General features: G+C 39.5%; 1 protein-coding gene across 5 annotated transcripts in view; it reads left to right on the plus strand.

Annotated features, from left to right (window-relative positions):
- Positions 1–26,938, plus strand: part of DROSHA (drosha ribonuclease III) — a 147,480-nt gene that overhangs the window by 107,323 nt on the left and 13,219 nt on the right. For all 5 annotated transcript variants that reach the window (XM_053592711.1, XM_053592728.1, XM_053592738.1 and 2 more), the window contains 6 exons: positions 7,309–7,408; positions 10,870–10,972; positions 13,247–13,317; positions 18,689–18,733; positions 19,914–20,071; positions 21,256–21,361. In XM_053592711.1, the coding sequence (XP_053448686.1) occupies positions 7,309–7,408; positions 10,870–10,972; positions 13,247–13,317; positions 18,689–18,733; positions 19,914–20,071; positions 21,256–21,361 (583 nt within the window). The remainder of the gene's footprint in view (positions 1–7,308; positions 7,409–10,869; positions 10,973–13,246; positions 13,318–18,688; positions 18,734–19,913; positions 20,072–21,255; positions 21,362–26,938) is intronic.

A 26,938-nucleotide genomic window follows, 5' to 3' on the forward strand; every position in this document is an offset into this window, starting at 1 on the left:
CGTCTGTGGCTTTTGCCCTGACAACTTGCACTCACTGACGCTGTAATGAGCGAGATTACAAGATGAAAGGCTGGTGTCTCTGTCCTGTCAAGTATATGTTAAAGTTGCTTACAGCCTCCAGAGATCAGCTTGTCTTGGTCTAGAATGCTTCAGAGCTTATATTCAATTTGTAAAGAAAGGAATGATATTTTAAAATGTCATTTCATCTTCTAGGATTTGTCTTTGATTCCTTTCTCACTCTGTCTGATCTCAAGGGAAGTAAAGCTTAAAAGTAATTTTAATGACCAGGTTTCTCTCTCTCTGTCTATGTGTGTGTGTGTTTTCTCTTTCCAGAAGTTTTAGGATTCTTAATTTGGGAGTAGGGGTAGAAAAGTGTGTTTTGTATTTCTGTATAGCTTTTCTATACAGTTTCCCTTTTATTATTATTTTTTTTCTGTCTCTCTTTTTTTATTGTTAAATCACAGCTGTGTACATTAGTGCAATCAAGGGGTACAATGTGCTGGTTTTATATACAATCTGAAATATTCTCATCAAACTGTTCAATGTAGCCTTCATGGCATTTTCTTAGTTATTGTATGTAGACATTTGTATTCTGCATTTAGTAAGTTTCGCCTGTACCCATTCTAAGATGCACCATAGGTGTGGCCCCACCCATTACCCTCCCTCCCCTAACCTCCCCCCTCCCTTCCCCTTCTTTGGCCCTTTCCTCATAGTCTTGTGCTATACTTGGGTTATAGCCTTCATGTGAAAGCTATAATTTAGCTTCATAGTAGGGCTGAGTACATTGGATACTTTTTCTTCCATTCCTGAGATACTTTGCTAAGAAGAATATGTTCCAGCTCCATCCAAGTAAACATGAAAGAGGTAAAGTCTCCATCTTTCTTGAAGGCTGCATAATATTCCATGGTATACATGTACCACAATTTGCTAGTCCATTCGTGGGTCGATGGGCACTTGGGCTTCTTCCATGACTTAGCACTTATGAATTGGGCTGCAATAAACATTCTGGTACAGATGTCTTTGTTATATTGTAATTTTTGGTCTTCTGGGTATAAACCTAGTAAAGGAATTATAGGATCAAATGGCAGGTCTATTTTTAGATCTCTAAGTATTCTCCAAACATCCTTCCAGAAGGAATGTATCAGTGTGCATTCCCACCAGCAGTGTAGAAGTGTGCCCTTTTCTCCACATCCATGCCAACATCTCTGGTTTTGGGATTTTGTTATGTGGGCTACTCTTACTGGGGTTAGGTGATATCTCAAAGTAGTTTTGATTTGCATTTCTCTGATGATTAAGGATGATGAGCTTTTTTTCATGTGTTTGTAGATCATGTGTCTGTCTTCTTTAGAGAAGTTTCTCTTCAATTCCCTTGCCCACCCTGAGATGGGATCATGTGTTCTTTTCTTGCTGATACATTTGAGTTCTCTGTGGATACTGGTTATTAGACCTTGATCAGAGGTATAACCTGCAAATATTTTCTCTCATTCTGAGGGCTGTCTGCTTGCTTTACTTACTATGTTCTTGGCTGTGCAGAAGATTTTTAGTTTGATCAGGTCCCAGTAGTGTATTTTTGATACTGCTTCAATTGCCTGGGGAGTCCTCCTCATAAAATATTCACCCTGGCCGATTCCTTCAAGAGATTTCCCTGCACTTTCTTCAAGTATTTTTATAGTTTCATGTCTTAAGCTTAAATCTTTTATCCAGTGAGAGTCTATCTTAGTTAATGGTGAAAGGTGTGGGTCCAGTTTCAATCTTCTACAGGTTGCCAGCCAGTTCACCCAGCACCATTTGTTAAATAGGGACTCTTTTCCTCACTGAATGTTTTTAATTGGCTTGTCAAAAATCAAATAACGGTAAGTAGCTAGATTCATCTCTTGGTTCTCTATTCTGTTCCAGACATCTACTTCTCTGTTTTTGTGCCAGTACCATGCTGTTTTGATCACTATCAATTTATAGTACACTCTCAGGTCTGGTAGCATGATTCCTCCTGCTGTGTTTTTATTGCTGAGTAATGTTTTGGCTGTTCAAGTTTTTTTCTGATTCCATATAAGACAAAGTATTATTTTTTCAAGATCTTTAAAATATGACAATGGAGCTTTAATAGGAATTGCATTAAAATTATATATTGCTTTGGGGAGTATTGACATTTTAACAATGTTGATTCTTCCCAGCCATGAGCATGGTATGTTTTTCCATTTGTTAACATCTTCAGCTATTTCTTTTCTTAAAGTTTCATAGTTCTCTTTGTAGAGATCTTTCACGTCCTTTGTTGGGTATACTCCCAAATATTTCATCTTCTTTGGCACTACTGTGAAAGGAATAGAGTCCTTGACTGTTTTTTCGGCTTGGTTATTGTTGGTATATATAAAGGCTACAGATTTATGGGTGTTGATTTTGTAGCCTGAGACATTGCTGTATTCCTTGATCACTTCTAAAAGTTTTGTATTAGAATCCCTAGTGTTTTCCAGATATATGATCATATCATCTGCAAAGAGTGGAAGTTTGCTCTCTTCTGACCCTATGTGGATACCCTTGATCACCTTTTCTTCCCTAATTGCAATGGCTAAAACTTCCATTACAATGTTAAAGAGCAATGGAGACAATGGGCAACCTTGCCTGGTTCCTGATCTAAGTGGAAATGATTTCAATTTAACTCCATTCAATACCATATTGGCTGTGGGTTTGCTGTAGATGGCCTCTATTAGTTTAAGAAATGTCCCTTCTATACCAATTTTCTTAAGTGTTCTGATCAGGAAGGGATGCTGGATATTATCAAAAGCTGTTTCTGCATCAATTGAAAGAATCATATGGTCCTTATCTTTTAGTTTGTTTATGTGCTGAATTACACATATAGATTTATGTATATTGAACCAGCCTTGAGACCCTGGGATAAATCCCACTTGGTCGTGGTGTATAATTTTTTTGATGTGTTGTTGGATTCTGTTTGTTAGGATCTTATTGAGTATTTTAGCATCAATATTCATTAGTGATATTGGTTGATAATATTCTTTTCTTGTTGGGTCTTTCCCTGGTTTGGGGATCAAGGTGATGTTTGCTTAGTTAAATGTGTTGGGTAATATTCCTTCTTTTTCTATATTTTGGAAGAGGTTTAGTAATATAGGTACTAGTTCTTGTTTAAAGGTTTGGTACAATTCTGACGTAAATCCATCTGGTCCTGGGCTTTTCTTTTAAGGGAGATTTTGTATAGTTGATGCTATTTCAGAACTTGATATAGGCCTTTCAAAGTTTCCACTTCGTTCTGGCTAAGTCTTGGTAGGTGGCGTACTTCCAGGTATTGGTCGATTTCTTTCAGATTTTCATATTTCTGAGAGTAGAGATTCTTTTAGTGTTTGTTAAGGATTTTTTGAATTTCTGAGGGGTCTGTTGTTATTTCATCATTACCATTTCTGATTGATGAAATTAGGGATTTTACTCTTTTTTTTTCCTGGTTGGGTTGGCCAAAGGTTTATCTATTTTATTGATCTTTTCAAAAAACCAACTTTTGGATTTATTGATCTATTGTATAGTTTTCAATTTCATTTAATTCTGCTCTGATTTTGGTTATTTTTTTTCTTCTGCTGGGTTTGGGGTTGGATGTGTTCTTCCTTCTCCAGTTGCTCGAGATGTCCCATTAAGTTATTAACTTAACTCTCTTTCCGTTTTCTTGAGGAAGGCTTGCAGTGCTATCAATTTCCCTTTTAGGACTGCCTTTGCAGTATCCTGGAGGTTCTGGTAATTCTTGTCTTGATTGTTGTTTTGTTCCAAAAATTGGATGATTTCCTTCTTAACCTCATCTATTACCCGTCTATCCTTCAGCATAAGGTTGTTTAGCTTCCATTTTTTTGTATGGGTATGCAGGGTCCTGTTTTATTGAGTTCAACTTTTATTCCATGATGGTCTGAGAAGGTACAAGGAATAATTTCAATTTTTTTAATTTGCTGAGGTTACATTTGTGGCCTAGGATGTGGTCGATTTTGGCGTATGTTCTGTGGGCTGATGAGAAGAATGTGTATTCAGTTTTGTTGGGATGAAACGTTCTGTAGATGTCTGTTAAGTCCAGATGTTGAATGGTTACGTTTAAATCTAAAATTTCTTTGCTTAGCTTCTTTTTGGAGGATCTATCCAGCACTGCTAAAGGGGTGTTAAAATCTCCCACTACTATGGAACTGGAGTAAATCAAGTTGCTCATGTCTTTTAGAGTTTCTCATATAAATTGAGGTGCGTTCTGGTTGGGTGCATAAATATTAACAATTGAAATCTCATCATATTGAGTATTACGTTTAACAAATAAGTGTCTATCCTTATCCTTCCTTATTTCAGTTGGTTTAAATAGGATCGCAATGCCTCCTTTTTTCTGCTTTCCATTTGCCAGGAGTATAGTTGACCATCCCTTCACCTTGAGTCTATATTTGTCTTTTAATGTAAGATGCGATTCTTATATACAGCAGACATCTAGCTTGAGTTTTTGTATCCAGTCCACCAACCTGTGCCTCTTTAGAGGACAATTAACCTATTCACATTAATTGAGAATATTGATAAGCCTTTTGAGAGTCTGGTGGACATTTGTAATCCTTTTGTGACTGTGGAAGTTGGATTTTGATCAAAATTATCTGGTTGGGTTTACTTTTGTGGTGGAGGATTACACTGGTCTTTATGGAGGATAGGTCTGAGAATATCCTGGAGAGCTGGTTTAGTTATTGCAAATTTCTTCAACATGTGAATATCATTGAAGTATTTAATTTCTCCACCAGAAATGAAACTCAGTTTACCTGGGTACAGGATCCTGGGTTGAAAGTTATTTTGTTTTAGGAGATTAAAAGTTGATGACCATCCTCTTCTAGCTTGAACGGTTCCAGCAGAGAGATCTGCAGTTATTCTAATATTCTTGCCCTTTTAGGTGATGGTTTCATTTCGTCTGGCTGCTTTCAGAATTTTCTCCTTCATATTAACTTTAGTGGCGTTGATTATGATGTGTCTGGGTGATGTTTTATTTGGATTGAGTCATGCTGCAGTTCTGAAACTTTCTGCTATCTGAATTTCAGAATCTCTTGGTATGTCTGGAAAGTTCTCCTTCATAATCTCGTGGAGAAGAGACTCTGTGCCTCGTGAAGGCACTTCATTGCTTTCAGGGATCCCTATAAGATGAATATTGGTTTTCTTCGAATTATCCCAGAGCTCTCTGAGAGAGTGATCTGTTTTTGCCCTCTATTTCTCTTCCTCTTTGAGAACTTGGGAGCATTTGAAAGCTTTGTCTTCAATGTCAGAAATCCTTTCTTCTGCTTGCTCCATTCTGTTACTGAGGGATTCTACTGTGTTTCTCAGATCTTTGAGGGCTGCAACTTCTTGTCTCAATGTGTTAAAATCTTTTGTCATTTGGTCTTTAAATTTGTTGAATTCTTGAGATATCTTTTGGGTTATTGCTTGGAGTTCTAATTCAATCTTATTTGCTATCCATATTCTGAATTCGATTTCCGACATTTCAGCTATTTGTTTGTGCATGGGATCGTGTGCTGTGTCTGCCCCATTGATCCTTGGGGGAGTTGATCTACTCTAATTATTCATATTGCCAGAATTTTTCTGTTGATTTTACCTCGTGATTGTTTTTCCCCATTGCCTCTGGCCATCTTCAGAGTTGGGGAGGTGTCTCTCCAAGATTAGACCCCATCGGGATCACTCTATTGTTGCTTGATCTCTGTAGGGAGTGACCCTGTGTAGTTCCTATGGGACTGCTCCAGCTAGGGAGTTCTGGTTGTAGAACCAGCTCCGGCGTGTGACACACCCAGATCCAGCAACAGGGTGGGAGGTGGTGCGCACGGTTCTGGGAGTGCCTGGTGCCCAGTGACTTTGGCACAAAGAGCCCAAGTTTCCAGCAGTCTCTGGCCAGGAGAAGGTCTCTGCGCAGAGGCAGGGAGGGCTCCAAAAGGCACGTGGCTACCAGAGTCCCTGGCTAGACAAGCGGGCCGGTGTGGAGGCAGGTTGGGTACAGGAGGGAGGATGCAGCGTTGCGTGGCTCCCGCAGTTTCTGGTCAGGGCATGCGGAGGCCTGGCGAGTGCAGGTCGCGTGTCAGGGGTCACAGCGCAGCTCTTATGTAGGTCCAGGCGGCGCTAAGCCCAGGAGTTTGAGCTTGCTATGAGCTGTGATGCCACGGCACTCTATCTAGTGCAACAGCCTGAGGCTCCAGTGTGCCAAAACTGGTCTCACTCTGCTCCTGATGGTTAAGGCTGTAAGGCAGCTCAGTCCCCGCCTTTAGGCTGCTCAGTCACTAGGTTACTAGCTCCCGCCTGATCCTTGCTCTGCCACTGTGTGGGTGGAACTTGCCCAGGCAGTTCTTTCACAATGGCTCCCTGCGGCCCACAGCGGAACACTATTAGCTCCATGTGGCCCAGCGCCTCAGTCTGGGGCCCTAGACAATGCCGAAAGTTCTCCGCACTCCTGCTCAAGCTCACCCCAAGGCAGTTCAACTGAGTGCCAAGTCCAAAAACACTGAAACAGTTCACGGGTAAGGCCTTTCTGGTTTGCAGTCTCACTGTTGCTTGTACTTCCGGCTGCCAGTGGGATTAGGGCAATCTGCAGTTTCCCTTTTAAAGGGAGACCACACATGCTTCTCTTGGAACTCTCTTGAGCTATTAATATTTTTATTCTCTTTTGGTCATTTCTTTTCACAAGAAGTACACAATGAGGAGAAGAGCCTGTTCCCTAAGCCTCTAAATATGCTTAGTGCCCTGATGAGCAGTAGGTCTTACAAGTGGTGTGTGGTTGGAAAATGCTGCAGTGGTGTTCCAGCCTGGCTGTCCACGTGGCCTTCTGCCAATCCCCTCACATTTCTCATCAGTTCCTCTAGGCTTGTCCTTAGGGCAGAGCCAGGTGTGAGGCCACTTTCTGCTCTGTTCTGTCCCTGTCTGTGCTTGGGAAGAACACGGCACCCTGCAGTGCTGCCCAGGGCTTCCCAGAGTCCATTAAGAGCCACCCACAACTCAACCCAGGGAAAGCCTTTGTTTCCAGCCCTACCTGCGTAGTGCCAGATGTGGTTGTTCTTAACAATGTGTGCCTAAATGTCTCTGCTGTCATCAGCTTTCAGAGAAATCTTTTAAGAGAAATATATGTGAAAACTTGAGTGAATAATAAGTGGTTTTGTGGTTTTAGCACATTCAGATACACTGTGCTTAGTATTTAACTTTCAAAGATTTAAGCAAACCCTTCAGTTTACTTGAGTGTTATCTATTGCACAGACACTGTGCCAGGCCTGTTCTGTGACACAGCAGAATGTTGTGCTGTGTATTTATTGATGTGCTTCTTTTTTTTTGTAGTGTCCATTTGTACTATTTGTTTCCTAGTCTGGAAGAAGGAGGATTAGCGACCTATCGAACTGCCATCGTTCAGAATCAGCACCTTGCCATGCTAGCAAAGGTACACACAGCACCTGAAGCTTTTGCAGTTGTGTCCCACGTCCTCTCCTTCAGCCCATGCGTAATTCTGCATTTGAATAAGTGACTCTTCAGGATATACTAAGCGATAACTTTTTATAGACCAGGTAGAGACAGGGATTTTTTGTTTAGGTTTTAACGATTCAGCCTTATTACTTCTATTACCTTTGTGAGTTTCACTAGCAGCTAATGAACTCTGCAGTGAGGTAACTTGAGAACAGATGAAGAAAAATTTGACAGATGTGCATGAACTGAGTTGAATATTTGAGGAAAAGGAACATGGGAACAAAGCAAAAGAAGTGAAATATTCTGCGTATTCCCTTTGTGTAATATTTCTGTAGTACATTTGTTTTTAATTTACATTAACAAGCAAAATTATAGATTTGAACAGAATATTCCAGACCATTTATGTCCACACAGGGTACGTTATAGACCTTTGAAAATGTCTAAAATCACAAATCCCATTAACTAAGATTTAGGGCTTAGGCTGTCCAGCTAGCCTTATTGACTTAGCTGAGTGACTAACTTTTTCTTGAATTCCATTCGTGCTAGGCATTCTACTGACATAATCTGGTTTGGTGTTCCCATCTCTGTGCAATATCTTACTACGGTAAATTGTAGCAGATAAGAACTTGCGCAACTTGTGCTGACTCAACAGGGCTCCAGGTCACACCCCACCTCCAACACGGGCAGGGTAGCCGTGTGCGAACTGACATTGTTGTTCTCTTCTCTAAGCCTCTGCTTTCTTAGCTGTAAGATGGAAATGATATTAGCACCTGCCACACAGCCTGCTTTTGAGAGTTAAATGAGATGATGAGTTTTAATGATTCCGTTTATAAGGTGGTTGCTATAATACTTGTTCATAGTAATCACACAAAGATGTTAATAATTTTGTAGGAGCTAATTATTTTTATTGCTGTTTCCCTTGTTTTTGTGATAAATATTCACATTTTTATAGCCATTTGGGTTTGTTTAATACTTGGTATACTTTTGTGCTTCTTAAATTTCCAGATTCTGAGGATCTACTGGAAAAGGTTTTGTGAGTTTTTCTTGAATATTGCCTTACATAATTTTGATTTTTTTCTTCATTATGAAATAAAAGTTGGCATTTGATAGAAAAGACTAGATAAAACCCAGCCTATTTTTTTATGACTGCTTTTTTATTTGATCTTGCCCAGGTATTAATTATATTCAAAATGTGCTTAATTTTAGCCCAGGTGTTAGCAAGACCGCATTGTTTTGTTTTTATGTAATACCATTATTATCATAGTTAAAGTGGTAGGCCTTGAACCATGTTTTGTGGCATTTGAGATTGTAAATAATGATGGCCTAATGAAAAGCTGTGGGCTACAAGGTAAGCTAACTTGATTTTAGCATATCACAATGAATAAAATTTCACAACTTTATGTAAAACTGTTTTAGTGTTTGGTTGATTTAATTGTCAGATTGCTTTCTGATTGTTCATGTTAATGCCATTGGAGGTACATATCAGTGAATAGATTGTCATTCCTTTCTCCATTATATTCTTTTTAGTTTAAGATACAATGGAATTGTATAATTATTTTTCAGACGCTTATAGGGAGGACATTTACCAAGTATGGGAAATTGCCATAGTGTGAAAACAGAAGCTATTACACAACACATCGGGTGCTGTGCAAAGCAGGAGTAATGACAGAGGCAGCCACTTTCTCCCTTCGGGGATTTCTGGGTGATTTCCTCCACAAAGCCCAAGCCTTGCCATTCCCATCGTATTCACTCATCTGCGCCAGCAGATGGCTGTGGGGGTCCTAACTTTCTTCTGGGTAGACCAGTAGTTTTTAACCAGTTGGGAGTGAGGGGAATTGATGAAGAATTGTTGACTCCATTCAGAATTTAATGAAAACTCTAGGTCAGCTCACCAGACCAATGAGCATCTTAACACACACACACAGAAGACTACTACCGTCTTCCTTTAAAAGTTCCTCTGATACCTACTTGGAAAAATAAGGATATAAAGTTGGAAAATTCACAGCACTCCATAATACGGTTGTTGTTTATAAGATAAAATATGGCTTGCAGTCTTCTCTCAAGCAGGGCTCCAGAGATAGCAAACAATTGAGTTTTCCCAGTGAAGTTGTCAAACAGGTGAAATTTACATATTGTAGTATAAAGTCTTGTACTTTGGGATCAATTTTTAAAAAGAGATGTCTTCTTCCTGTTGCATTTGTGGTAGTCAGAACTCTCATTTGAGTATATTTTATACTCATGGTTTTGTAACAATTACAAAATACTATAGCATATATGTCTTGTTTTTATTGTCGGTCTTTTCCCAATATAAACGAATATGAATATTCGACATACATTCTGAGACACAAACTCTCACTGTATTTCATCTGAGGACTAGTGAAATGCATAGTGGCCTAGGTTGTTCATGGACTTGTGTCTTGTTCCATATATTATGTAGCATGTTATTGCTTAGTAAGTATTGATTGAATTGAATTACGTGGTAATGGAAACAAATTTATTGCATATTTATGCAATGTTCGTATCTTTCTCCTTTAATGGAAAGAATTATGATCTCCATTTATTCAATCTCAGGAGTTTTATAAAGAATATTCATTTATATTGTGTCTAGTTCTAAAAGTAGACTTGATTTATATGTTATAATACCAGAGGATAAGAAATAAACAGCTACAGAAATCAAGGTAAAGGGAACATATGGAGTAAGGTAATGCAGCCAGAGGTAAAGTCAGTCTATCCTGATGTATTTATAAATCCTGTACCTAGAACTGAGCCACAACTTTGGCTCTAATCTTTCCTGAGACCAAATCAAAAAAGGAAACATAATTCACTACAGATAATATTCCCAGAGCCCTATAGATCAACCTAACTCATTGTCTGAACTTAGCTTGCACAGACAGAAGTAGGGAAAGCTTATGAAGGGGACATAAGTGCAAATACATAGGGCACCCATAATCCTTACCAGATTAAAAAAAGAAAAGATTTAGAGGTACAAGGCATTTTGAAGTCTTCTGAGGGTATCTGTTTACTCCAGCACATAAAAATCTGTTTTGTATGGTGCAGACTTTATCAGTACTATACAACTCTGGAATCAGAGAGGTATAACTGACTTCCAAAACTTTGGGTTATGTTTGTATCCCAGGGGTCCGTGCTCTTGCAGCAGAGTCTTATTCCAGTTTAGGCTAGTGTGCGGTCTGCCCTGATCAATGCTGAGCCCTACCTTCTATGGGAGTTCGTAGAAGCCTGTTTGGAAAAGTCTAGTTAGTCAGAATGGAACGCTAAGTATAGGATTCCTGATGCATGGTGGACTAAGTCCTCTTAATGTACTAAGATGAGGCCAATGGATTTGTAACCATCACCTTCCCTTCCCTGGGAGATGCTGAGTTATGACAATTAAGATTTTGGCTGACTCTTTCTTGCTTTTTATAATTTTGAATTTTGTAGAAACTTGAACTGGACCGGTTTATGCTATATGCTCACGGACCTGATCTTTGTAGAGAATCAGACCTTCGGCATGCAATGGCTAATTGTTTTGAAGCATTAATAGGTAATTTATCTTTTCATATTCTACTTTCTTACATGTCTAGACAATCTGGAGTACACGTAAAATTCAGAGTGGGAACTTGGGACAGAATTACTTGTTCCCAAAGGGTGTGAGGTCTCCAGTACAATCAATACCCACTGCCCTGTATTATAGTTTTTCAGTTCCTCCAGATGTTGATCATGCTCTTTGGCTTTTACATTCTTGGTGCCTGAATTGGTATCTGGTATCATGCAGATGCTTAGTAAGTGTTGAATGAATTGAAATGAAGTAGATTAATATGGAGATGGATTATTTTCCAGATTTGATTCAGAATCCATACATAAATAAACAGAAACTAGGTCGTTGAAGACTCTTGTGTTGTTTTTGAGTATATTTTAAGCTATTAGCAGTATTTTCAGATTTAAACATCATGAAAATGCTACATTCTAAAAATCTAGGCTTGCCTCTATATAACCATTATTTATTCATTTGAAGCCAGACTGGTGTAGACACCTCGCCTCTCACCCAGACACTTTGCTTCCTCAGCTTCTTTTTGACTCACCAGAATACAGTTAGAGTTAATTAGCTGGTGATTGCAAGTATGCTTTACGATGAAATGTTACAGTAGATTGACAATTTGATATTTTTAGGTAAATGATCAAGTACATTTTACTTTCAAAGGCCTTTGTATTTATCATTTTTGCCCCCTTCCTTTGAAAATGAATATAAAAGCTTCCTGTTATAATTTCATGCTGATGACAGTAGCAAGAGATGTTTAATAATTATCCACAGTCTTTTCACAGCTATGTCTATTTTCAGGGAGTTTGACGTGGAATTACTGTGCTCTGTACACATAATATTTTTGACAGTTGGTGTTAGCATTGGCTCCAGAGCTAGGCAGTTAATTCAGTTCCCTGTTCCATCATTTGTCCAATATGTGTCTTTGTCAAGTTATTTGCTCTCTTTGATCCTCAGTTTTCTCATCTGTGAGAGAGGATCACTTACCTCCTTGTAAAAACTTATTATTATTTTTTTTTTAAAAAAAGCTGGTGTAAGGATCTTCTTTTAATCTAATTCTGACAGCATCTAATCGAGAAAAAAGTTTCACTTCTTTAAGCTCTCCCTCAAATCAACCTCATATACAATATGAACCCGAGTCTTTTCTAACACACTCCTACTAAGATGTCCTGTGAAGATAAAGATGAGAATGCTGTGCATGGTCCCCAGGGCTTAAGAAGCCTCCAAACCCCAGCAGCTACTACCATGACTACTATTATTATGATTATTGTTAGTACAACTATTGATAAGTAATAAATGTATTTAGGCCAGGCATGGTGGCTCACACCCATAATCCTAGCACTCCGGGAGTTTGAGGTGGGTGGATTGCTTTGAGCACAGGAGTTCGAGAACAGCCTGAGCAGGAGGGAGACCCAGTCTCAACTCAAAAAATAGAAAAAAAACAGCCAGGTGTCATGGTGGAAGCCTGTAGTCCCAGCTATTCTGGAGGCTGAGGCAAGAGGATTGCTTGAGCCTGAGAGTTTGAGGTTGCTGTAAACTATGATGATACCATTGCCCTCTACCCAGACTGACAGAATGAGAATCTGTCTCAAAAAATAAGTAAATAAATAAAATAAATGTATTTAGTTGTGAAAAACCCTGGTAACTGTCTTAACATAGTACATGGAAAAGTAGCCTTTGTGAAGATAAGTGTAAAAATTTGATTTCAAGAAAATATGACTACCCTACTCCGTTACTGGACATCCAATTAAAATGTTTTTGTGGTACTTGTTATGATTAATGCTAACTGTATGCAGTGCTTAAGTATTTAGATTAAAAGTCACGGTTACCCTGATCTTTATTTGTAGAAGCCTTCATTGAACTAGACTCAGGTTTTACCTGTCAGGATTCTTTTTCTTAGACACCTGTATATGTTTGGTCTGAAACATAAACTATAAATACAGAAAATAAAATATAGCATTTTCTTAAGTCAAGTGTTTGCACATTTTACTCTTAGTAAGATTTATTCATACCCTTACTTTTCATGATAGTTCATATTGAGGCTCTTTTACTTACAATATTAGATTTTTTAGTAAATTGAATTTTGTATTTGAGTCTAATTTATGATACAAAGAGTAGCTAAAAGAGGGAAAATGTTACCTTTAAAGTAATTGCTTCTGAACTTGATTTTTTTTTCCTGTGAGTGGTTTTTGGCTTGCCTTTTTGCTTTTTATAGAGATATGTAATTTTCTTTGAATATTAATGCAAGCTTCCTTTTGGCATTTTCTTCCTTTTATGTAGGAGCTGTTTACTTGGAGGGAAGTTTGGAGGAAGCCAAACAGTTATTTGGACGCTTACTCTTTAATGATCCGGTATTTATCTTGAGTCTTTTGATTTTCCTCAGTTATATATCATTATGGAAGATTTTATTACAGTTGGTCTTTGTTTCTTGAATCTGTAGGAGAGACAAAACACCTAAATCTACCTACCATAGGTGGTAGGTATACCGAAAATAGCTTGTTTAACTCTTGCAGATGGGGAAGTTCCATGGGCATTGCCACTAGGAATTTCACCCAAATCCTGTCTTTCTTCATAGTCATTTGTAAATTAAATATAAATACAAATATAATAAGACTTTGCTTCAACTTGAAGAATCTTAAAGTTAATTATAATGTTATATTTTATAATCATTGGGTACCTACCCCATGCAGGCTTAGTTGAAGTAATAGCCTTTTGGCTTTTCTGTTGATAATTTATTTTTATGTAAATTATGTAGACTAGATAAATGTATATTTTAGAAAGTGAGTTCATAGAGGGTTTCTGATAGGGCAATGAACAAAGAGTATGGAAGCACTTTTTTTTGAAGCAAATTATAGTTTAAGAAAAAAATGATAGATTCTAAAATAGTCTGTTGTTGCTAAAGTATTAAGCTGTTAATATTGCCAGAGATACTTTTTTAATCCTGCATGTAATAGAACATACTGGGTGCTTTTTGTACCAAAACAAGTCAATTTAACATTTCAAGGAGAGGCAGCTCTGCATTCCAATTTGAAATGTCATTCTAATTGAATGAAATAGCCCTGCTGGAGCAATAAAGAACACAGGAAGCTCGCGTTTTAAGTCTCTGTGAAACCTTCAGCTTAAGTGGCTGTCAGATATTATTGCTGTATTACTTTGGATAGCTTAAAAAGAAAAAGAATAATTTTGAAACATGAACTGGACAATGTTTATTTCTGAAAAGTTGATCTTTTATTTGTTTTTCTGGAGATGTGTGGTGGTTCTTGTGCATGAATTTTCCCCTGATGGAAAAATCGTCCACAGGTGTTCCCAGTCCCCCATTTTTTTCCTACACATATAAACAAACGTGCACCCTGATTTGTACCTGTCGCATATGGAGTATATTTTAAGACCTTTCTCATATTGCCTTTGTTCTGGCCTTTGTCTTAATTTGGCTATTTCAGCAAACTTTTTCTGTTTCCTCCTTGCTGTCTGGCCTCTGTGTCCCCCGTCACCCCATAAACTCCTTCCACCGTACCCACCTTCTCCCTGCGGCCTTCTCCCATCTTACCTCTGTGTCCCCCATCACCCCATAAACTCCTTCCACCGTACCCACCTTCTCCCTGCGGCCTTCTCCCATCTTACCTCTGTGTCCCCCATCACCCCATAAACTCCTTCCACCGTACCCACCTTCTCCCTGCGGCCTTCTCCCATCTTACCAGCACTCACCCACTCTGTGCTCCTGTTTCCCTGAATTACAGGCAGCGTCTCTTCTTCCTAACTGCGTCAGTCTGTGTTTAGACCTTTTCCTTCTGTAAACTGCTTCCCTTACCGTCTATACACTGAGCTTGTTTTGTATGCTCGGTGCAATCCTGGCATGTGCAGTGTTTAATATTTGTTAATGAAAAGGTAAAGTCTGGATATTATCTTACAAATGGGATGGATGAGAGGCAGTATTTGTTTTAGTGTGTCTTTTATAAACCCGAGCAAGGCTTAGTAATGCGTGGGCTTTCCACTCCAGCATGTTCAAGTACACAGATGCGGGCATTCTAACCCATTTGACATCTCCACCCATTAGCAGTAGAATGTAAAAGATGTTAGTGAACTGGTGTAGTTTATTTAAATAATGGTATCCTGAAAAGCTGGATCAACCAAAGACAGCCAGGGACAAGCCAGTAGGTGACAGGGTCAGGTCGAGTGACTGTGCTCAGTAAGGCAGGGCCAATGGGAGGCGTCCTCTGTGGGCCTGGGCTGGTGCTCCTGATTCTGAGCAGGGTTCTGTGATGACTGCCTTGTCTGAGGCCAGATTAAGAGAAACCAAGGATTAATGTGGGACTGGATGCCGCCATGAGGCAAGGATAATTTGGTGATTGGGTGTCCCCAGTGGTTGGTAGACCACTGGAAGGAAGTAAGACACAGCCAAGCAGGTAGGAAGGTTTTTGTGGCATTTACAGCTGCTGTAAGCCCTGGAGAGAGACACTGCTTCCTGTGAACTTTGCTGTGTTTATCTCGGTCTGGCCCCTCAGCCCTGTAAATAGCGGGTGAGTTCAGCCCCAGGTGGTTTTTGCTGGTTCTGTATTTCCATCTTTGTGTAACCCTTCACGTTTCACCTAGGACATGGTTTCATTTCGATCATCCCAGTGGCCCTTTTACAAAGGTAGAGTGGTATGAATAGGTCAGTTTTCCAACCCTTGCCCCACCATTATGTCTTTACACATCTTTCCCAGTATCTCCAAAGCACGTTTCTCTGGAGCTCCGAAATTAGAGAACGCATCTTTTCAAATTGCCTCTGGGTAGCCTCAGACACTTGACTTCAACACATCTGGTATGAACCCATCACCGTTAGCCCCCAAACTTGTTTGTCCTTCTTTATTTTTATCTTGTAAACCAGAAACTTTAGGATTTTTTTATCCCTAAACTTTCTTCTCCTTGTATCCATTCAATTGGAAAGTCCTGTCAGTCCTGACCCTCCGGTCTCCGAGCTGGTTCCCTCTTTGTCCTCCTGCTGCTGTCCATTTCATCCCTGTCATCTTCCCCCTGAACTGTGTACCTGGCTGTCAACTTCCTGCTGCTCTGGCCCGTCACTCATGCTACATTAGTGTTGTCTTCTTTTTAATGCACAGATTTAGTTATAACCTTTCTCCTTTTTTTTAGAGACAGAGTCTCACTTTGTTGCCCTCAGTAGAGTGCCGTGGTATCACAACTCACAGCAACCTCCAGCTCTTGGGCTTAGAAAATTCTCTTGCCTCAGCCTCCAGAGTAGCTGGGACTACAGGCACCTGCCACAATACCCGGCTATTTTTTTGTTGCAGTTTGGCCGGGGCCGGGTTTGAACCTGGCACCCTCGGTATATGGAGCTGGCGCCCTACCCACTGAGCCATAGGCGCCGCCCTGGTTATAACCTTTCTTGCTTACATCTTTGATTACTGCCTACCAAAATCTATATACTACACAATGTAGCATTTAACAGTTTTCCTGATCTGACTCCCACCTGTATTTTGAGTCCTTCTTTGTGCATTTATTGCCTTTTGATTCTCACCTTCTCCTGATTTGTAAAATTCTTCATATTCTTCAGAACACATCTGAAGAGTCACCTCCTCTTTGAAGCTTTACCTGACATTCCAAGACAGAGTTTTCTTAGCACATTTTTTTTAATGTATGCAGTATGTAGGTATATGTATATGTATCTCATTGTTAGGAGACATTATAATTTATTAAATTATACTTATTTTTCCTTCATCAATTATCTTTTCCACTAGGCTCTTTTGAGAATAAGGATAGTGTTTTAGTAACCTGATACATAATAGATATTCAAGAAAAATACATTGTATGAACAAAGGACCTGAGCAGAATATTTTCCTGAAGAACCAGCTGAAGATAGAGACCTTGCCTAAAGTCCTTGAGCTAATAAATGGTAGCACTGGGATACCTATTATTTTATCAGTGTATTTTCTCTAACAACAAGGTGCTGCAGGATCTTATCTCAGTTTTCAGGGTAAAGGAAATGGACGCAGTTACAATAATCTAATCAGGAATGTTACACTGTTACACTAGGATGGTCAGCAGCAGACATCAAAGGAGAAATCATAGCATTTGATGGGGGGAGGGTATAAAGAACAAAAGAGAAAGAAGAAAGATGAATCAGATGTCTCTGAGCATTTTGAGCTTTGGAGATTAGTGTTGGTTGGAAGGGATAGCTGTTTATCACTGTTGTTGATGTCATCATTATTAATAGTAGTAGTTTCTATGGGCCAGCACTGGGTTCAATTCTTCGAGTACATTGCTTATTGGGGCATCAGAAAACCCACTGAGTGGGTCTTGTAATTGTCTTTGTCTTTCGCTTGAAGAAGTGGAGGCTGAGGAAGATGAAGTGAATTGCCAACCCAGAAGTTAGGTTTAGACCCAGGCAGCCAGACTTCTAAGCCTGCTGTCTTCCCTAACTACAAACTTCATAGTTTAAGGGGAAAGGTGAAAAGTTATCATTTGTTTGTGTTGTAAGGTCATAGAGGCCCATAGGCATTTGGTGTTTTAGACCCCACTCCATAGGGCCCAGGGCTGAGATGAGAGGTCAGTGCTGCAATGGAAACAAATGAGTAGTCCAGACTAGCCTCTGAGAGTTAAAGCAACGGGAGTGGTGGGTGCTGCAGAGGATGGTAGTGAAGAGCTCAGGCAAGGCACTGAAGTTTGGAAGTGTCTCCTTAGGGTGGCAGAGGAGGGGAAAAAGCATTGAGAGGGCACTGAGAAGTTGTAAGACAGTAGGAACATTCGTTGTCATTTATACTACAGAGATTTCAAGGGAAAGGTTCTGAATTGGTTAAGAGAAGTTCTTCAAAATGCCTTTGAAGAACAGTTTGATATAAGTGCTTTTTAAAAATGCTATAAAAATATCCTAAGTGTATTTTATTAAAGAGCAAGTTGTACAAAAACATTATTTTATTTCCCTTTATCTTTGTGTGTCACAAGATATACTAAATTTTCTGTATTTCTTATCCACCTCCCCATTCCAAAGAAAACCTTGGAAGAATATTTTTTCCTGTTTTCAAATTTTGTTTTGTTATTTATTTTATAAACCTAACATCAAGGCCAAAACAAGTAGATTCAGTCAAAGGCTCTCTAGCATCTGAAACTGAAAGAAAAACACTTTAGTCCTGAGGAAGTTCTAATTATAACTGCTTCTAGATTTAACTCGTGGATGAAATAATGTACTAGGGTTTTCCATAAAATTCATTCATTCCAGTTGTTCAAGTTAGCAATCGTAGTGACCAACAGCAAAGCATGGTCTCAAATGTAAGAGCCTATGAACAAGATGTGGGATGTTTTTCACTCCATCTTAAAGTAGCTCAGATGATAAAGGACATTTGGAATGAATTTTAATTACAAAAGGCACAGCTGATGCACATTTCTGGGGAATGGTAAGTCAAAAAAAATATGATTAAAGAACAGCTTAATCCAGTGTATTAGGTTAAGCAAATGTGTAACTTAGTTTTAAAAGGTGTCTTTGACTTCTGGGGCTGAGGGTAGTAGCTCTTTTCCTCCCAAGCTTAATAGGCTAATTAGAGTCACTACAGGCAGTTTGAGTGGTGAACACACTTAAAAAAAAATTAGTTTGGTAGCACTATTGAATTTGCAATAAGTGGAGTCAGCATCTGAAATAGTTCAGTATTTCAAATAATGACAATGTATTTAGTACTCTAGAGTACGTTAAATGGCGCCCTTGAGCATTAAAGGCATCACTCCGTTTTCCAGGACCTGCGCGAAGTCTGGCTCAATTATCCTCTGCACCCACTCCAGGTGAGTAGACCCTTCCAGTCTGCAGTGAGCTTTACAACTCCGGCTGTGCATGTGACTTTTGTTTGCCTCTGTTCCCTTCCCGCTTTTATCCTTTCACTCCCTTCACTGATGGTATACCTTTAAGCTGGGGTGTGAGAGCTGGAAAACGTTGGAATAAATAATAAAAAGAACCTGTTTACGTGGTCTGGGATGAGATGGGAGTGCCTCAGGGAGAGCTCCTGTGTAGGTGGGGGTTGCTTTCCCCCACTAGCAGGTAAGCACATGTTGATTCCAGAGTATCTACACACTTGCTGTTGTAGATGAAATAATAGTGAATCTGAGCATTTAAAAAGGTAGAACAAGTGTGAAATTAACTAAATTGCAACCTAATTTGGATTTTAGAAATTGAGAGTTATTCCAGATTGTATTGAGAGTTAAACTCAGATTGCATAAAATTTCTTATAAATTAAAAATACCATTTAGTATAGTGCAATGGCTCTTTACTCATGATTTTGCAATTTAAAAGTTATATGTGAAGTGACAGTGTTTTCTCTGATTAGTTTAAACATTCTTAGTAGTCTTAGATTTTATTTTATTTTGGGATGTATGTGTACATGTCGATATGCATCTGCAGGCATATCTGTATCCCCAGAAGATACATAGTGGTCGGCTTATTTTAATACAGTGGTTCTCAAAGGGCAGTCCCGAGACCAGCAGTGTCTGCTTTACCTGGGAACTTTTCAGGAAGACAAACTCAGTCCTCACTGCAAACATACGAAATCTGTGACCTTGGGGATAGGGCGCGGCCGTCTGTGTTTAACAAACCTTGCACGTGTTCTCATGAACACTTGAGTCTGAGAACCGCCGCTTTACTGATGTGTATATTCTCTACCAGCTGCTCTTCAGCTCGCATCTTCTTTGGAGCATTAGTATAATACTTGGGATTTTGAACTATCTGTGTACAAGACTTGGCCTTGAAATCTGATAGGAGGTTGGAAAATATTATTTGAGTCTTCTTTAAATATTAGATTTGTTTACCATTCTAAAAGATGAAAAAGAAGCTTCCGTGTTTTATTGGCATTTCAGAATTTCCGCCCGTGGGAGAAGGAATTTCACAAAACACTGGCCTAGAATTGACCATTCATTACTCTTGTAAACCAAAAACTACACATGACTTTCATTTATTTCTATTTTCCTGTAGCTCCAAGAACCAAATACCGATCGACAACTTATTGAAACGTCTCCAGTTCTGCAGAAACTTACTGAGTTTGAAGAAGCAATTGGAGTAATTTTTACTCATGTTCGACTTCTAGCAAGGGCGTTCACATTGAGAACTGTGGGATTTAATCATCTGACCCTGTGAGTGACCGACTACTCAAGCAGTCTTTACATGACCATTTAGACGAGGCGATCTCAAAGCTTGGTGTCTGTCCTTCCGGGTAATTGGGATTTCAAACAGATTTCTGGGAAAGTCACGTTGTGAGATGGACAAGCAGTCCAGTACTGGTGCGGACCAGGGGATTTGCTCCAATTCAGTATTTGTGGTCCCATTGTCATGCATCTTGTTTCTCTGTGACCCTTAAGAGAAGTATGAAGGAAGTAAAAACTTTTCATGCAGCAACTGATATTAAGTACTAATCAGGGGTGTCCAACCTGTGGCCCATGGGCCCCATGCAGATTATTGTAGGACAGTTTTGCTCATCAAGGTGGGATATTGTGAAAAACATTTGCACACCTTTTCTTTTGCTCATCACCTTTTGTTGGTGTTGGTGTATTTAACGTGTGGCCCCAAACAATTCTTATTCTTCCAATTTGCAGCAGAAAAGAAAAGGTTGGATACTTGTGCTGGACTTTGTAGGCTGTGTGATCTGTGTGTCTTAACTTGGCCATCATAACATAAACAAACACAAACAAACATTTGAGCATGGCTGTGTTCCTAGACACAGGCCAGGGGCTGGATAGCTCTCTGACCCCTGCTCTCTGGTGAATGATTAGAAGACAAGTTAGTGAAATAATTAAGAAAATAAGCAAAATTTTGTTTGTTTGGGGTTGTTTTTGTTGTGTTTTTTTGCTCCCCTTCTCCATATCAAATACTCCCCTCTCTTTAAACTGTAAAGGTTAAAGATTTTTATCATAGATATTTTTTAAAAATCTGAATTACAGATTTGAATAATAGAGTATATATTTCAATAGATTTAGCAAAGGAAATTCTTGGCCCTTTTTGCTTCGTTTTGTTATATAATTGCTGTCTCTGTAATACTTTATTTTTCAATTGATACTGCTCAGCTTCTGACCAGGCAGTGCTTAGCGTTGTTTAAGCCATAGACAGTATTTACTTTACTCTTCTTTGAAACCCAACATATATTAACTCAGATATCTTCTCAATTGAGGAGCCTTAGGGAATTGTATTTATTTTGTGCTTTAAGACAAGATGAACATGTTGCCTTTCTATCTTTTAAAAAATTCTTTTTTTGTTTTTGTTTTTGTTTTTTTTAATCCCCAGATGCTTATTGATCTCTTTACATGGATGTTTCTTTTTTCAGAGGCCACAATCAGAGGATGGAATTCTTGGGTGATTCCATAATGCAACTGGTAGCCACAGAGTATTTATTCATTCATTTCCCAGACCATCATGAAGGACATTTAACTGTGAGTTTATGTTACATCGCTCCTTCTAATAGGAGTGCTATGTAATAGGGAATGAAGATGAGAGGGATCAAAGACATATTTCTGTCCTGATGATTTAGTTTTTAGTGACGATAGCATATTGTATGGCTCTCTTTATTTCATTGTGCAGATTATTTATAAAGCAAACATGAGATAAGAACTCATTTTATGCTCTTTACTGATCTACTCTGTGTAAGACATTGAGATGGGCCTCAATTGATGTTTTGACATCAATTCTATTGAGAGATAAAAGTACAAATAAATAAATATTATGTATAGTGTTTGATTGCACATAAATACACACTATAAAAAGTAGAAATAAGTAGCTACAACTGAAGGCAAGGTAGAACTTGTTAAATCTTATAAAGAAGCTGAGGTTAAATAGTTACAGTTGAGCAGTTTAGGAAATGATACAAGATTTTTTTCTAGCTCTTTGAAAAAGTTTGAAAAAGGAGTTTGAAAAAGGCTTCATGGATGTGATGATGTATGAGCCTTTGAAGAAGGGTTAAGATTGGGCCACTGGGAGTTTGTGGGAGGAAACCTCTGGGCAAGGGCCTTCCACACATTGGGATTGCAGACACAAGGACCTGGTGTGGAAAAATCAGAAGATTGAGAGGCAGTGGGGACTCAATTTGGTAGACCCTGGCAGAATTGAAAGGGAGTTACAGACATAGGTTTGATTTATAAACAAAGTGAAATGGTCCCCATTCCTTTTACTTTTGTTTCACTTTATGAACCTTTCTTGGACTTTTTTATTTGCCCTCTACTGTTTTTACTTTGAAGCCAATCAATAATATGCCTCGAATGGTGAACAAAACATATCTAGAAACCATTTGTGATGATCTCTCAAGGCACAAGGAGTAAGCTTTGAGAAGTCCCCTTAGGATTAGGTACTGTGAAAGCAAACACTTTACTGGGCAAAGAAAAATAGTGGTACACTATAGGAAACTTTGTTAGTGCAGACTTTATTATGCTGAAGCAAATAACAAGTCTTTCATACTTCGCATCTCTACAATTTTTATGCATGTTTTGCTTTGAATAGAATTGGATTTTATCTTTGTAGCTGTGAACCCTAGAAATAGTTTATGTGAGACATAAATATTGGAGCTAGGGAAACTATGGTGATTTGGCTATGTTTAGATGTAATTTTTCAGTGGAATATCTAAGCCCAGCGTTCATTCAATGAATATGTATTGAGCTCCTACTATGTACCATGTTGGTACCATTGTAAGACTGAGGGACCAGCCATGCTCTTATTTTAAACTAACAGTTTGATTACCATTTAAAGTTAACTGCTTTTAGATGGACAGGAAAGTGTTTCCTTCCTGAGTTAATATTAAATTTGTAAAATAATGAACGTTTATGAGCAATAAGTAAGTATTTAGTATCTTACTCTGAATTAAGAAAACAGTAAATTACATGTTCATTTTCCTCTGTGAGGGAACAGACTTCATAGGTGTCAGAATATCTGGTCCGTCTGAGAAATGGCTGTGCCAAACCAAATCACTTGAATTGGTAATTCATTCAATGGCCCTAAAAGAGGCCGCTGTTAAAAATGTGTGTTTTAAATACACACATTTTCCCTGGGGTTCCTGAGGAATTAACTGTGAACTCTACAATCTTATGGAGATGGATGATGTTGATCAACAATTTTACTGTTTCCCATCTTCCTCCTGCATCCATTACCACCAACCATGAACAGATCATGAAACCAAAACTCAGAAAGGCATGAGTCCTGCCCATGGTCTAGATAAGGGTAAAACTAGGACTATGTGAGATATTCTAGCTCTGGGTTCTTTCCAAAATCACTTCAGTGCTAGAAGTATACTTTTATCCAAAATGTTAATTATCCTCGCAGTCTTAAAATTAGAGAGTTTTTGACAATCTCAGTGGAACAATATTAACAAATGCCAGAATTATGATACAATGGTTTTATGTAGTACCGCTATAGAAAGCTTCGGTGGGAATCAACAGGACCAGCAAAGTTGCTGTCGAGACCAAGATGATCTGTCACAAATTAAAGACCTTGTCTGAAAAGATCCCAGCTCACCTGGCCATTGACATGATTGTTCCTGCCTCCCTGAAACAGTGTTGTCCTCTATTCCAGCCTCCTGGCTGCTTCTCACCTCCGTAGCTACTCTTCTTTAGCCTGCTTTGCAGGCTCACCTTATTCTCTGCAGCTCACAGATATCCCAGTGCCTACAAGCCTCACTCTTGAGCTGTGTTCGCTCTTATTATAATTCCTCCTAGGCAGTCTTTGTTGTGTATATCGTCTGTTTCAGCCTATCGGCATATGACTTCCAAACTTGTCTCTTCAGCCCCATCTCTTTTCAGAGCTCCAGTCACAGCTGCCTTCTTAACATCTCAACATATCTGAGACTGAATTTATAATCTTCTCCCCCCTGGGTCCTCCTGCAGTGGACCCCAGTAATTGAATGGTAATGTCACTCATCCAGTGTTGCAGGCCAGAAAGCTGGGAGTCATCCTTGATTCCTCTCTCTGTCTCCCTGGCCTATATTTCAGTTTATTCACAAGTCCTGACAGTGCTAGTCCTTGGGTATCTCTTGAATTTATCCTCTCCTCCCCACCCTGTCTTTGTCACTGACTTGATCCCTGCCAGCCTCACTCTCTTGGCCCACTGCAGTGATTTCTGCACACCTATCAAGATGTCACAGGAATGGGATTAACAAAGGGACCCGATTGGAAAGAGTGACATTTATTAAATTGCAAAGGACAAGAATCTTAGGTTGTGTTCATACATAGCACAGGGCAGTGTGACATCCTCCCACGAGAGGAGTGCGCGCCCCAGGTCCCCAGGTTTCCCCTGAAGTGTATGCTGCTATTTGAGACCCTTGCCTTTGCTGTTTTTGTAGGTATTTTTATATTCTGAGAGATGGACAGATTCACAGGCAGAAATCTTCCAGAAGCCCGGCCTCGCCCTCCTGCCCAGCCTCCAGCCACATGTCCGTCTCACTCTGCACCAGCCTGCTCTGTGTTTCCCCATGTACCCTCCTGCCAGAGACCATTCTGCTTCTCGCCCTTACTGTCATCTGCCTGGTGTCTCCTGTTTTCCATTAGATGTCACTTCTAGCATGACCCTGGATGCAGGGAAACTTTTCCTGACCCCAGTCTTTACCAAAATCTTCTGTTCTCTTCCTTCCTGGCACTTGTGTCAGGTTGCCCACCCACTAGACTAGAAGTTCTGGGAGGACATGCTTTTGTTCACCACAGTGCCTGGCATATGGCAGGCTCTTAATACATATTTGGTAAATAAATAAAAAAGTGCCAGTTTTGTAGGCAGCCTCTGAAGTTATATTCAGAGGGAAGAGGAAGTGGCACAGGAAGGAAGTGGCATGTTGTTATATGTATAAGGCAGGAACTGAAAACTTATAAATATCTAAGGATTAAACTTAATTTAAAATCGGTAGCAAATTACAAGGTCCTTACTGTAGTTGCATTGGGAGGGAATGGCAAAAGATTCGTTGTTGCGATTACGGAGCACGGGGCTGCAGTAATTCACACTGGGAAGCATTAGTCAGCTTTGAGCCATTCTCCTGCACACTGGTTTTTCAGGGAAGGGAATAAGGACAGTTGAGCAAATGTAATCATGGTTGTCAAGTTTTGAATGCTGATGGGGAAAAACATTCTGTTCTGTAAATTATATATTCAAAAAGGCCTACTTGGGAAGGAATATTAGGCTTACAGAATTGTTCTAGGAGCAAACAAACAAAGCACTAGCACATAGAGGATGAGGGTTAAAAAACTTGTTGTAGGATAACTGAATTTGAATTAGGATATAGAAGGAAGAGGTGCTATTTGATGCACTGAAGATTTTGTTTTTTAGGATAAGCCCATGCATAGGGTCAGGGTGAGCAGTGAGACCATCTCAGAGAAAGCATTTATTCGGGTCGGCATGCCTGTCTTGTGAGACTTGCAGATTTTGAAATCTCAGGAGCTGCTCCTCTGTGCCCTGGTTCTCTCTTAGCCTTTACTGTGTGCTGAGAAGGCTGCTAATTCCCCTGCCTACTGTGTGCGAGGCACCGTACCCAGTAGTGGCACACACTAGCCAGATGAGCCCCGAGAAGTTTGCTTTTAGAGGAACGGTTTGGGATAATGAAAAAGAGAGCAAGGATTACAAACAAAAAGCTTGAGAACGAGTGATCTAATCCTGCCCTCCTGCCTCCAGACAGCACTGAGCATAAATCATTCAGGCAGACTGGTATTTTATCCAGAAGATCTCTTTGAGAAGACGGATTCCACAGCCTCCTGTTTGAGGATTTCTCTGTCACTGACATAATTTGGCTCTTTGTATCTGACCCGTATTCTGCCTGCTAGCATTTGTGTACCGTTTCTTTAGTTATCACAGGAAATGGGGACCATCTGGCTGCCACTCTTGGTATAATAGACCTGTGTGGCATATCACTGTCACTTTTAATAGTACATTTTGCTTTCATCCCATGTTCTTGTATTAAAGCCCTTAAAATAATAAATCACAGCCTACTTATTTTACACTAGGTGGCCCTCTTTGGTAGCTCATTCCCACAGCTGTGGTTTTTCTCTTTAGAATCAAGAGTGAATAGAGAAGTTAAAGGAAGAACACCAATGTGTGTGTTTGGTTTAAACCAGTAAACCTTTTTCTTATGATGACTGAAGTTTGCAGTGATTGTGAAAGACTGTTATGCTGAGACAGAAGAAAACATCCTGAATTCTCAAAAGCAGAATTCGAGATTTGGGGTATTCCCATTGTTCCTTGACATTGTACCAGGAATTCAGAAATCCTTCCCTCAGGTTTATAAAGAGCCCTAACTACAGCTTTTTGTTGTTGTTTCTAGTGATCTCAAATTAAACTTTGTCTTTTTGAGGAGATGAAATATTGTTCAGGATAGGCTAGCACCTTGTAATATGGAGAGCTTTGAGGACAGTGAGAAGATAGGTGTGTGGAACATTTTGTATTGAAAATAAAGCCAGAGCAATTCCTAGAGTTTTCTTGAACTCCTTTCCCTGACACTGATGAGCAAGTTTCTTGCCTAATAATGATGTTGCCATGTGGATAACAACCGCAGCTAACATTTCTAGTGCTTTTATTATGTACCTGTCACTGTAATTAGATTACGTATTGTTCATTCTAATTCTCATAACCACCTTGTGAGGAGAGTACTTTCTTGTTTGTTTGTTTTTTAGAGACAGTCTCACTTTTGTCATCCTCAGTAGAGTGCTGTGGCATCGCAGCTCACAGCAACCTCTAGCGCTTGGGCTTAGGCGATTCTCTTGACTCAGCCTCCCAAGTAGCTGGTGCTACAGGCTCCTGGCACAAAGCTTCGCTATTTTTTGATGCAGTTTGGCTGGGGCCAGGGTCGAACCTGCCACCTTTGGTATATGGGGCCAGTGCCCTACTCACTGAGCCATAGGCACCACCCCTGAGGAGAGTCGTTTTCTACATTTTATAGATAAAGAAACTGAGGCTGAGAGAGGTTTGATAACTTATACAAGTTTACTAGGAAGTGCCGGAGCCACAGTTTGAACCCAGGCAGCTCAGTGCCAAATCTTTTGCTTTTTTTT

This window comes from Nycticebus coucang, chromosome 1 (genome assembly GCF_027406575.1).
Source record: "Nycticebus coucang isolate mNycCou1 chromosome 1, mNycCou1.pri, whole genome shotgun sequence".
NCBI classification, from domain to species: domain Eukaryota; kingdom Metazoa; phylum Chordata; class Mammalia; order Primates; family Lorisidae; genus Nycticebus; species Nycticebus coucang.